The sequence below is a fragment of the Euprymna scolopes genome, chromosome 22, assembly GCF_053919585.1.
Source record: "Euprymna scolopes isolate OS-2025 chromosome 22, ASM5391958v1, whole genome shotgun sequence".
Lineage (NCBI taxonomy): Eukaryota > Metazoa > Mollusca > Cephalopoda > Sepiida > Sepiolidae > Euprymna > Euprymna scolopes.
Genome location: NC_136503.1, coordinates 100,775,927 through 100,787,942, shown reverse-complemented (window position 1 = coordinate 100,787,942; position 12,016 = coordinate 100,775,927). Strand labels below are relative to the sequence as shown.

Genomic DNA, 12,016 nt, shown 5'->3' with positions numbered 1-12,016 from the left:
TCATTTTTCGGCCATTTTTGGCGGTGCCTACTTGTAAACAGGGATGCAACACTGAGGAGGCGATAGGACAGACTTTGGAGATTGACCTATAGCACGGGGCCTATTAGATTAGAGACTCTTTTTGTTTTTGTTTTTGTGCTCAACGATAAAAACCGACTTCTTCATTTGTGTTTGCTTCTCATTTTCGCTTTTGCTCTGATAAGAGTTTCGCTAATGTGAAAAAGAAAACAGGTTCGAACGTTTGCTGACATTTATTGGATGTGTTGCTACCAGTATTTTGCTTAATATTCGAGTTTGGAGCGATTATCGAGTCTCACAAGATGACTGTAAAATGTCAGACACTTTCTTTATTGTTCTAACTTAAAACTGTGCGCTACTTTTGTTTGTGTTAAAGAAACGTTTTAAAATAAGTTAAAACAACAAAAATGTGATCTAGGTACGTAGAAGAGTAACTTATCTTGCCTTTGGTAACATTCATTTCCTTATATATTTATTTGTTCACTACTTTTTCGTTTTGTTCTCTTGAATGCGAAATATTCGCCGTGGAATTTCCACTGGTCACGATTATTTCGTTTTATTAATCTTAAGTTTCATAGAATAAAAAGTTAAGACACAACTTTGTCGAGCCATTTGTAATCGATATCATTTAACTTCCGTTTGACCCCGGCACGTGCAGTGCAGAGAACACGATCCTTTCTCTCCTTCCCCCACCTTCTCTCTTCTTTAGCTTGGTGACAAGCGATGCGTATGTGTGCGTGCGTGCGTGCGTGCGTGCGTGTGTGTGTGTATGTGTGTACGTGCGTGCGTATGTGTGTTGTCGGTTTCAACAAAATTTAAAAAAATAAAAACTTTTTTCCCGACCGGCCGGATTAGGGTTGTGAGGTGTGGTTAGAGTTTATGAAAATAAATGTAAGCAAGAAAAACTTTTTAAAACCAAGTTAGAAAAAAGAAAACAATTTACTTCCCCACCAAATTATCGTATTATTGGAGCCCCCGATTCTTCTTTTTTTTAGGCGATGTAATAAACCATATTTTTGAGTAGGGTTGCCTCCTCTCTTTATTTTGGTTTGTATATTTTTCATGTTGCAAAAATGCTCCCAGGAGATCTATTTAGGATTCTAAAGGTTTGCTTTATTGTACACTTTTTATTGTCTTCGAAAAATGTAAAAAAAAAAATGTAAACAATCAGTTTACGATTTGAAAGGCATCGTTAAAATGATATTTTTCGCTTGTTCTTTCAACTTTATATTTTTATTTCGTCGTCTTCAAGTCCAATGCAAACAAGTTCTTGATGAGCCGTTCCTCTTAAGTAATCCAATTTAGCAAATTTACACTTCTAACGATTACTATGATATTGTCCCATTGACTACTGTACACACTTTAACCCTTATCCTCGAGTGGCCTCTGGGGCTTGATAAGTAGTGATTCCTTTATAAAATTAAAAAAATATTTCAATACTTTGATGGTGAATCTATAGTCAGTCTGTGCTGATTTTCCTTGCGATATTCGTTTTCAACATACCTGAACACACTGAGGGTTGCCCCCTTTCATATGCCGCCTGTTCAAACATAGTCGCCAGTGATGTACATTTCAAAATACACGCATTAATAAAACTATTTCGAAAACTAATTGTCTCTGCTAATTTTCCTTGTGATATTCGTTTTCAGCATACCTGAACAAACTGATGGTTACCCCCGTTCATATGTCGCCTGTTCAAACATGGTCGCCAGTTATTTACATTTCAAAATACACGCGTTAATAAAACTAGCTCCAACACTATTTGTCACTGCTAATTTTCCTTGCGATATTCGTTTTCAGCATACCTGAACAAACTTAAGGTTTGCCCCTCTCATATGCCGCCTGTTCAAACATGGTCGCCAGTGATTTACATTTCAAAATACACGCATTAATATCTAGAAAACTATTTGTCCGTCTGTGCTAATTTTCCTTGCGATATTCGTTTTCAGCATACCTGAACAAACTGAGGGTTGGCCCCTTTCATATGCCGCCTGTTCAAACATCGTCGCCAGTGATTTAAATTTCAAAACACACGCATTACTATCTCGAAAACTATTCGTCTGTCTGTGCTAATTTTCCTTGCGGTATTCGTTTTCAGCATACCTGAACAAACTGAGGGTTGGCCCCTTTCATATACCGCCTATTCAAACATGGTCGCCAGTGATTTACATTTCAAAATACACGCATTAATAAAACTAGCTCCAAAACTATTTTGTATATGTTTACAAAATGTCTACGAACGTGCGTAGACATTTTGTAAACATTGTTTTTAAAAAATAAAAAATAATACTTCTATTATGTTTTAAACGACTGTAATAGTTTATTTTGGAAGTATATTTCATAAAGAAAATTGACAACCCACTTTAAAAACAGAAATTACGAGTTTTATATATTTTATTCGCAGTTTTTTGTTGACTCTTCTGGCGGCCATGTTGTAAGCCCTAACGGTATTTTTGGAGATTACCCTTTCTCCTTATATACAGGGTGAGTCACGGTAAACAGATGTTTTTTTAGAACGCTCCTTGCTCTTCTTGAGTAAGTGATAAGGAGTGAGGAAGGTACTCTTTAAACCTGCTTAAGATGCTGTTTAGTTTGTTGTTATTTGTTTGTCTTTTTTTTATTAAATTTTGTTTTAGTTATTGATTTTGAATTGTTTTTCTTTTTAATTTATTGCCCTCATGTTACCGTGGAGTCGTGAACTTGCATGAAAAATGGTGAATCCAAAACATCCGTTTCCTCTGATTCACCCTGTATATGTAAACTCGCACGCGAAATATCGAAACGTTCAATTCAGTTTTACTCAACGTAAAACCCCGTCTCACTAATTCGTCCTTTTAATTGACAACATACCACCTCATATGCAAATTGCTATTAAAAAAAAAATCATCTACAAAATTACGTTTTTCTTGTTTTCTTCTTCCCTCCCAATCCCGTCACAAGCAGAAGCTCGGTCGCTGGCGCCAAGAATACTTTGTATTACAATTTTTGTGAAACTCAGGAATATTACTGTCGAACTCAGGAATCCCTGCGCAGGTTCAAACGGAACTCTTTACTTAATGTTCATGTTCTTGTTCTTTCAGTAAGTTTTTTTTTACATGGAGGTCACCACTTATCAAGGCCCGGAAGCCATTCGGGGACAAGGGTTATTGCGTGTACAGTAATCAATGGGATCGTATCGTAGTAATCGTTAGTATTAGAGATTTGATAAGGGAGCGATTTGTCAGGAATTTGTTTACGTTGGACTTGAAGACATCCAAGTTGTAGTCAGGTGGGAAACAGGCAAACGTAAGAGAGTTCCACAGGCGTGCACTTCTCAGAAAGAAGCTTTGTTCATGGAATCTACGTTTTGATTTAGGCACAGATAAAGAGTGGGAAAAATTACTGACAGTGGTTTCAGCCAGACGAGTGTTTCTTGTGAAAGATTGGCGAGGGGGAGGAGATTGGAGCTCGGACGAGCACTTGCCATGGAAATAACGATAAAACAAAGACAGGCTCGCTAATCTCTTCTGTGGGAGAGAGATTGCAGGGAAGAGAAAAGGGCATCCCCCACTAAGCCACAATTGCATTCTTTGTATCGTCCACATTGACAATTAGAACCTTCAACCTCCAGAAGAGTGTCGTTTGAATCGAATAATACCTTCTATTACATAGACACAGAAAAATTTCCGCTCCAATAGTTTCTACCATCGAACTACTATTCTTTTAACTCTGGCAATTTTCCTGAAGGTTTTATAAAATTTAATGGCCATAACGATTCTATATACAACAAACACAATCAGCAACTAAAGGTTAGAGGTGACCCCAAAACGGAAGTCAATCGCGATTTCTATTCTTTTCGATAACATTTAACAAACTTTCAACTTTGACAATTTACCTGAAGTTTTATCGATTTTAATGGCATAAATATATATATATATACATATATATATATATACATATATATATATACATATATATATATACATATATATACATATATATACATATATATATATATGTATATATATATATATATATATATATATATATATATATATATATATTAAAATTAAAATCACCTTTGCAAGTAAATAAACAGAACATTCCGTTTATTTATTTAATATTACGTGTGACGTCATTAAGTGAGATTCTTTTCGTCTTTTCTGGTTGTGGTTAAATATTTCAAACGCAAAAATGAAAGACGCGGCTAACCTCTCGAAAAAAAAACACGGTTATACAAATTTCGCATGACAAATTAAGTTACCATAATTTCCTCCTGCTCATTCCCGATTTATTTGATATTTAGGTATGACAAATTAACGCACAACAAATTACGGTACGACAAATAGCTCCTGCTGTTTTACAAATTTTAATGTCTGAAACTATTTTATGCGCAACAAATATAATCAACAAGTAAGAGTCCCAGGTGATCTAAAAGCGGAAGTCAATTAAACCATTTGATTTCTAAACGTAAATTTACGATATTTTTTTGTTGCAGGCATTTTGCAAACAAATAAATGAAATATTCTATTTACTTAATATTGCGTGACGTCATTAAGCGGGATTCTCTTCTTCCGTCTATTCTGATTGTGGTTGAATATTTCAAACGCGAAAATGAGTGACGCGGCTAACGTGAAAAGTCCAAAAACGATGTAAACGCCACCTAGTGACTCGATGTCCAGCGTTACTGGTGTTTGGTCAGTCGGCTTGGAACAGGCCCCATGCTTTCGTAACCAAAACAAACGCCATTTTTCTACCAGGCCCGCCTCTCTCATGATGTTGATTCTAAAAAAAAAAAGATACAAAATGATATTGAATTGAATTGTTATACGAAAGTCAATCCAACAGTAAAGCCTCGTATTTTATCTTTAAAAGTTAGAGGTCTGCGAAGACGGAAGTTGTACCATTAAAACGAACAACCGTTTGTGCTTTAGAATGTATATTTCTACATAGTTACCACCATTCTAAATGCATTGTTACCAGCGATTGATGATAGCTGTGCATGGGCGTCTGGAGCGCATCCTGTCATACGATGGTCGTTCTAAAAGTAAAGTCCCCTAATTTTTAAAATCAAAATTTTAAAAGCTACAAAAATTGGAGTACGATTAAAAATTTAAAAGCCACAAAAATTGGAGTACCATTAAAATTTCAAAATTTTAAAAGCCACAAAAATTGGAGTACCATTAAAATTTCAAAATTTTAAAAGCCACAAAAATTGGAGTACCATTAAAATTTCAAAATTTTAAAAGCCACAAAAATTGGAGTACCATTAAAATTTCAAAATTTTAAAAGCCACAAAAATTGGAGTACCATTAAAATTTTAAAAGCCACAAAAATTGGAGTACCATTAAAATTTTAAAAGCCACAAAAATTGGAGTACCATTAAAATTTTAAAAGCCACAAAAATTGGAGTACCATTAAAATTTTAAAAGCCACAAAAATTGGAGTACCATCAAAATTAAAAAATTTTAAAAGCCACAAAAATTGGAGTACCATTAAAATTTTTAAAAGCCACAAAAATTGGAGTACCATTAAAATTTTAAAAGCCACAAAAATTGGAGTACCATTAAAATTTAAAAATTTTAAAAGCCACAAAAATTGGAGTACCATTAAAATTTTAAAAGCCACAAAAATTGGAGTACCATTAAAAATTTAAAAGCCACAAAAATTGGAGTACCATTAACATTTTAAAAGCCAGTATGGCAAAAAAATCTTTTCAACGTAAACTGTGTATCATTGTCATTGACAACGCAGCTGCTTAAGGTAGTAATGCCTGTCAAGCGAGCAAGCAAAGTCGATAGGTATACGTGACCATGATTGGTTCGTATTCTTTTGAAAAAGATATCTTAACCTGCGGAAAAGTGTTTTATTGGCATTTTTATATCTAACTTGATTTTTTTTTCGTCCAAGTTTTAAAAATGGTGGTTGATGCTTTGGCCACTAAGTCGCATCATCATTTCTATTATGTTCCTCGCAAATGAGTGCAAAAGAGATCCAGACAATTGCACTTAAGGGAACAACAAGGATACTTAAAAGAGCTCTCGGTTGGTTTCAATAAAAAGCAGGGCAATGTTGGCAGCTGGTTTGGCTGCCCTATACCGAGCGTTACAATCTTCAAAGGAAGAAAATTAAAAAAAAGAGAAAGCAACATAATTCTGAAGTTTGTGGATAGTATTGTTTTCAAAAATCTGACTTAGTGACACATATGACCATGATTCTTAGTTCGCTACATACAAAATTTCTGATCTAAACAGAAAGTAATATGTGCATAATAAATAATGAAATAAATTACCTATGAGTGAAACACATATCTCTATATATAAAGTAGTATCGTTCGTGTGTGTGTGTCTGTGTGTACAACTCTCCTACAGCCCACATCACTGGACGGATCATGACCAAATCTGGCATGATAATAGCCCCCCCCCCACGCAGGGATGCTGCACACCATTTTTTAAGGTTAAGGTCAAAGATCCAGGTCATAGCCTATATATATAGATGCTCTCCTACAGTTCACATCACTGGACCGATCATGATCACACCTGGCATGATGATTGTCCCCCACCCATTTTCCAAGGTAAAGAAAGGTCAAAGGTAAAGGTCATAGGTAAAGGTCATAGCCTATGTATATATGTATATGTGTATATATATATATATATATATATATATATATGTTCTCGTACATCCTATACCACTGGACCGATCATGATCAAATCTGAAATGATGATGGTTTCCTACCTAGGGATGGTGCACAAGGTTAAGGTCAAAATGTAAGGTCATATTTGGTGCAGCCTTTCATAAACTTCCTACCTAAGGATGGTGCACATTAAGCTGGGGCACCTTGCTATGTCTTTGATAAAAATGTGTTTGTTATTTTGTAATTGTTCCAATTTTTATGTGCAACAATATAACTGTCAACGTGAATAAAATCTATTTGCTTTAAAGTTCATGGTTAGATTTCAGTCACTTCAAGAGGTAGTTAAATGTTTAAAAAAAAATTTTTTTTTTATTACATTTTCACCCCAAACAAGGCACATTGTCATTTTGATGTAGGGGGCTACTATCAGGGACCTAAGTTACAGAGGTACTCACTATGTAGGGAGTTTAGCAGCAAGATGTCTGTTCACATGACACTTGAACTTCTGCATGTCAGTACAGTTGGGGAAGCAAGAAACCGGAAGAGAATTTCAAAGTCCTGCAGTTCTGGGGAAGAAGATATTAGAGTAAAAGGCTTTCTTACATCTAGGGATCTCAACTGTGTAGGGGTGGGACTTTGCTGCTTGTCGGGTTTGTCGGGGGTATTTTCGTCGAGGGGGTACAAGGGCTTGTAATTCGTCAGAGCATCCACCATTAAAATACTTGTAAAACAGGCAGAGGGATGCAACATTTCATCGGTGGGACAGGGGCTGAAGTTTAGATGACAGTTCGGGACCTATTAGGTTGGCGACTCTCTTTTGGATCCTGTCCAGGAGTGAGAGACTAGTAGCAGATGCACCAGCCCAAATGTGACAGCAGTACTCCATACATGGGCGAATGGCGGCTTTGTAGAGGTAGAGGATACTTTCAGGAGTAAGTAACTTTCAAGCACGGTATAGAGAGCCCACCTTCTTTGCAGCAGCCTTGGCAATGATCTCAATGTATCTTGAACGAAGTGCTTTCAGGTAAAACACCTTAAGCAACAGTTGCTCTTATAACATTAACTTACTGCAAGGGTGGTCGAACCGCGGGTACCCGAGTGCACAGTGACGTCCCACGCGAAACGCGGTTATCTTTGCTAATAATATTAATATAATTATTACTGATAAACTATTATAACCATAATTTAATAATAGTGAAAAAGATGAAAACATTCTCTTCTTCTACTTTTTTTTTTTTACTCATCATATTCGATGAGCAATTTTTCTGACAAAGGGGAAAATTGCTGTTTTCTCGATTGGCTGTTTGTATCTCAAGCGTTTTCTGACCTAAATAAGTGGTTACTCATCTGTAAAAAAAAAAAAAAAAAAAAAAAAAATTAAAAAAGATCTGCCTCATTTACAGTGCTCCTTTTCAGTGAGTTGAATATACTCCCTGTTAAACACTGACCTTGTGTCACACTTTGTGAGTAAATAATCCAAATTGACAATTCTCATCATAAGGATTGCGAAGCAAAACTAAAAACGGGGACTCACAATGTTGACATTTCGGAGTTCAACGCTGATCCCTTGGGGAGGGCGAACGCAATTTGGGTTGTCTCGAACGTTTTGCCGGGGACCATCAATTTTCGACAATTTTGGGCCGCCAACAAGTTGAGACTTGACCACTCGCTGATAAGCACATATTTCCCCGATTTCACCAACGGTATAGATTCTTCCGACGTAACCACGTTGGGCGCGTCTTTCATCCGATTATAAATCGTTTGTTTCACCTGATTCGTTGACATCTAAAACAGAAGAAGATTTTTAAATAATAAAATTTGAATCATAAACAATAAAAAATAATAAATCTAAAGGTAGAATACAACAAATACACATCTTTTCACAAAGTGAATCAAAGATCAGTTTAACTTCATCATTTTAGATTTATTTTTTTTATCAAAGCTATAGTTAGTTTACAATTGATGCTGGGCTCGACAAACATGCTGTATACGTTCCTATGTTGGCGACTATGTGACCTGATGTATATATATATTTAAAGTAACGTTTATGAATGCCCCCCCCGTAAGAATTTTGCCGATTTTGTTTCTTCTCAACCACCTGGTGTCCTATTTCCCCTATTCTTTTCGCGTCAGCTCGTGCATACTTCCTAATTTGCATACGCGTTCAAACACTGCTCCTGCTGCTAATACAATCGCTTGCCATCCATCCTTCGCTGTTCGTGATTTTTTTCCTCGTAGCCATACGCGCTCCATCAGGTTTTGGTGTTATTATTTCGTTTTATAGTACATAACCAGTTTTCAGATAATTTCATGCCGAATGCATTAATTTTGAAAAAAAAAAATTTATTCATGATGTTATTTGACTTTCTATCATAAAACATATTTACACTGCCTCCCCACGGGGCAGAGTTAGACACCAGGGTCGTTTTTTAACGCGGAGAAAAGGTACAAAAATAAAAATTGTCTCAGCCGTGAAGGATTTCTCCTCCACTGAAAGAGAACAAGAAATGGAAGTGCCGCATTTGAAGAACAGATACTACACTTTGAGGTATTTATTTGCTCCCCCACCGAGCAAATTAGGCACAAGGCCGATTTTTAAAGTGAGGAGTGAAGGGGAAATGGGGACCAACTCCCCGGGGAGTAGGGGAGCTGGATAGTGACAATTGGTATGAAGGGTTGCCCCTACATTGACCAAGGTCTTATATGTGGGATTGCCCCAACATATGGTCTTTGCTTGCAGTATCTGCCGGAACAGGTACTAAACTTTGAGGTATTTATTTGCTCCCCCACCGAGCAAATTAGACACAAGGCCGATTTTTAAAGTGAGGAGTGAAGGGGAAATGGGGACCAACTCCCCGGGGAGTAGGGGAGCTGGATAGTGACAATTGGTATGAAGGGTTGCCCCTACATTGACCAAGATCTGATATGTGGGATTGCTCCCACGTATGGTCTTTGCTTGCAGTATCTGCCGGAACAGATGGTATTTATTTGCTCCCCCACCGAGCAAATTAGGCACAAGGCCGATTTTTAAAGTGAGGAGTGAAGGGGAAATGGGGACCAACTCCCCGGGGAGTAGGGGAGCTGGATAGTGACAATTGGTATGAAGGGTTGCCCCTACATTGACCAAGGTCTTAAATGTGGGATTGCCCCAACATATGGTCTTTGCTTGCAGTATCTGCCGGAACAGATGGTATTTATTTGCTCCCCCACCGAGCAAATTAGGCACAAGGCCGATTTTTAATGTGAGGAGTGAAGGGGAAATGGGGACCAACTCCCCGGGGAGTAGGGGAGCTGGATAGTGACAATTGGTATGAAGGGTTTCCCCTACATTGACCAAGGTCTGATATGTGGGGTTACCCCCACATATGGTCTTTGCTTGCAGTATCTGCCGGAACAGATACTACACTTTGATCTCGGCCCGAAGGCCAAAGTAACACATCATTTTGGTAAATATTTTATGTACTAATTTTTTTCTATCTTCAAACATTTATTCAAAGTGTTTGGTTTGGTTGTTTTGTTTTACAGCATATCAACCCTTTTCAGGTTAATTAATGCTGGATTCAGTTATTTTGGAAAGTTTTTATGTTTCAACTTCTTTTTATCTTCAAGTATTTATTTGTAGAGTTTGGTTTGGTTGTTTTGTTTTATGGCAGGTTAATGCCAAATCTTCTTTAACAGAGCGTATATGAGCGCGTATGAAAATATCAGCGGCAGCCGAAGGATGGATGGCGGCAGCAGGAGCAGTGTTTTAACACATATGCAAATTAGTAAGTGTGCCCGGGCTTGCGTCTGAAGAAAAAGAAAAAAAAGGACACCACGTGGTCGAGGAAAAACAAAGTCGGCGCCGAAGGAGATGGACGTGTAAAATGAAGAGGGAAGAAAGAGTTTGCCTGAAAAAAATGGACATATAACGGCGTGTAGTGGAGCAAAATCGAGAGACTTTTAAGCTGGTGTCAGGACGGGAGGGTAACAGTAATAAACGACTTATGTAAATAAAAGAAAGAAAAACTGCGGACCCGGATTTTTCTTTCTTTCTGTCATTTGTTCCAAACTGCCACGTTATATAAAGAAGTTTCAAGTTCATTTCATCCTCAAATATTTACTCATGGTTTTTCGTTTCGTTGTCTTCTTTTATGGCATTAGTCTCACACTATCAATATCTGCAATAGAGAGATGAAACTTTCAGGTCATGAATGCATAAGTTCTATTATCATAACAATGCAATTTGAAATCCCCTCTGATCCCCTCAGGTATAATATATATATATATATATATATATATATATATATATATATATATATATATATATCGTGGTGCAGGGTTCGAATCGTTCGGCTGGTGTTAATCGTGACACCCTGCACTGAAGAATCCTGAAAGGATGAAACACTAGTGTCTGTAGGTATTTAATTATTATAGCAAAAAAATAATTATGACAGCCCCTTTAAGAAATTCATTTCTTATCGTTGATCACTTTCAGTTGAATTAAAGTTGGTCAATTTAGCTCTTATGCATAGATCATCGTTTAACGATTAGATCACTTTCTGACTGACGTAAATGAACATTTACAATTAAAATATTTAAATTCGACGTTATTTCACGCGGTTAATGGTGGCCGAATGGATTAGGTTTTCGCTAAATCGAGTCAGAGGTGTCTCGTGGTGCGGGGTTCAAATCTGCACTGAAGATTCCCGAAAGGATGAAACACTAGTGCCTGTAGGTATTTAATTATTATAGCAAAAATATAATTATATATATATATATATATATATATATATATATATTAGAACGCCCCCTCGAAAATGAGTGCAAAGTTGTATATTTACATTCACTTTTTTGGTTAGATGTGGGTGCACACGGGCGCGCCGGCATACTTCTCCGCATACAAATATAACCCACAGATGCACGCTCCCACACGCATGCATGTACACGGATAAGCATGCATACGCACATACACATACGCACGCACATATGCTCTCGTTATATACACCTGCAAAGATACGCACCCACACTCCCTCCTATATATACGAACGCCCCTCGAAAATGAGTGCAAAGTTGTATATTTACATTTGCTTGCATGCAGTACATAGTTTGCATCGAGAATCACCAGGTTAGGTTTCATTCTAGATTTTAAAGAGTGCTCAATGCAAAAGGACAGAGCTCGTATATAGTTTGTTTATTCTACAAACGTTATTGGTTACATATGTGCAGACATGTTTCAGTGGAATGCCAATTCAAGGATAACATTTCATGTTCCAAGTTCATAGTTTTTGTCTTAACCGTGTAGGTTCCAATTTTATTATCACTTAAAATAGACGTGTATATTTCAAGTTCATTATTTTTCCTTAGACGTATACGTTTCAAGTTCATTAACCCTGTCCTTAAACG

At 36.9% G+C, this 12,016-nt stretch overlaps 1 protein-coding gene across 1 annotated transcript in view; it reads right to left on the bottom strand.

Annotated features, from left to right (window-relative positions):
- Positions 1-4,532: 4,532 nt before the first annotated feature.
- The window catches only part of LOC145243744 (uncharacterized), a 102,386-nt gene continuing 94,902 nt past the window's right edge, over positions 4,533-12,016 (bottom strand). The window contains exons 13-14 of the mRNA XM_080106789.1: positions 8,166-8,416; positions 4,533-4,782 (exon numbers count right to left, since the gene is read on the bottom strand). Of these exons, the coding sequence (XP_079962915.1) occupies positions 4,533-4,782; positions 8,166-8,416 (501 nt within the window). The remainder of the gene's footprint in view (positions 4,783-8,165; positions 8,417-12,016) is intronic.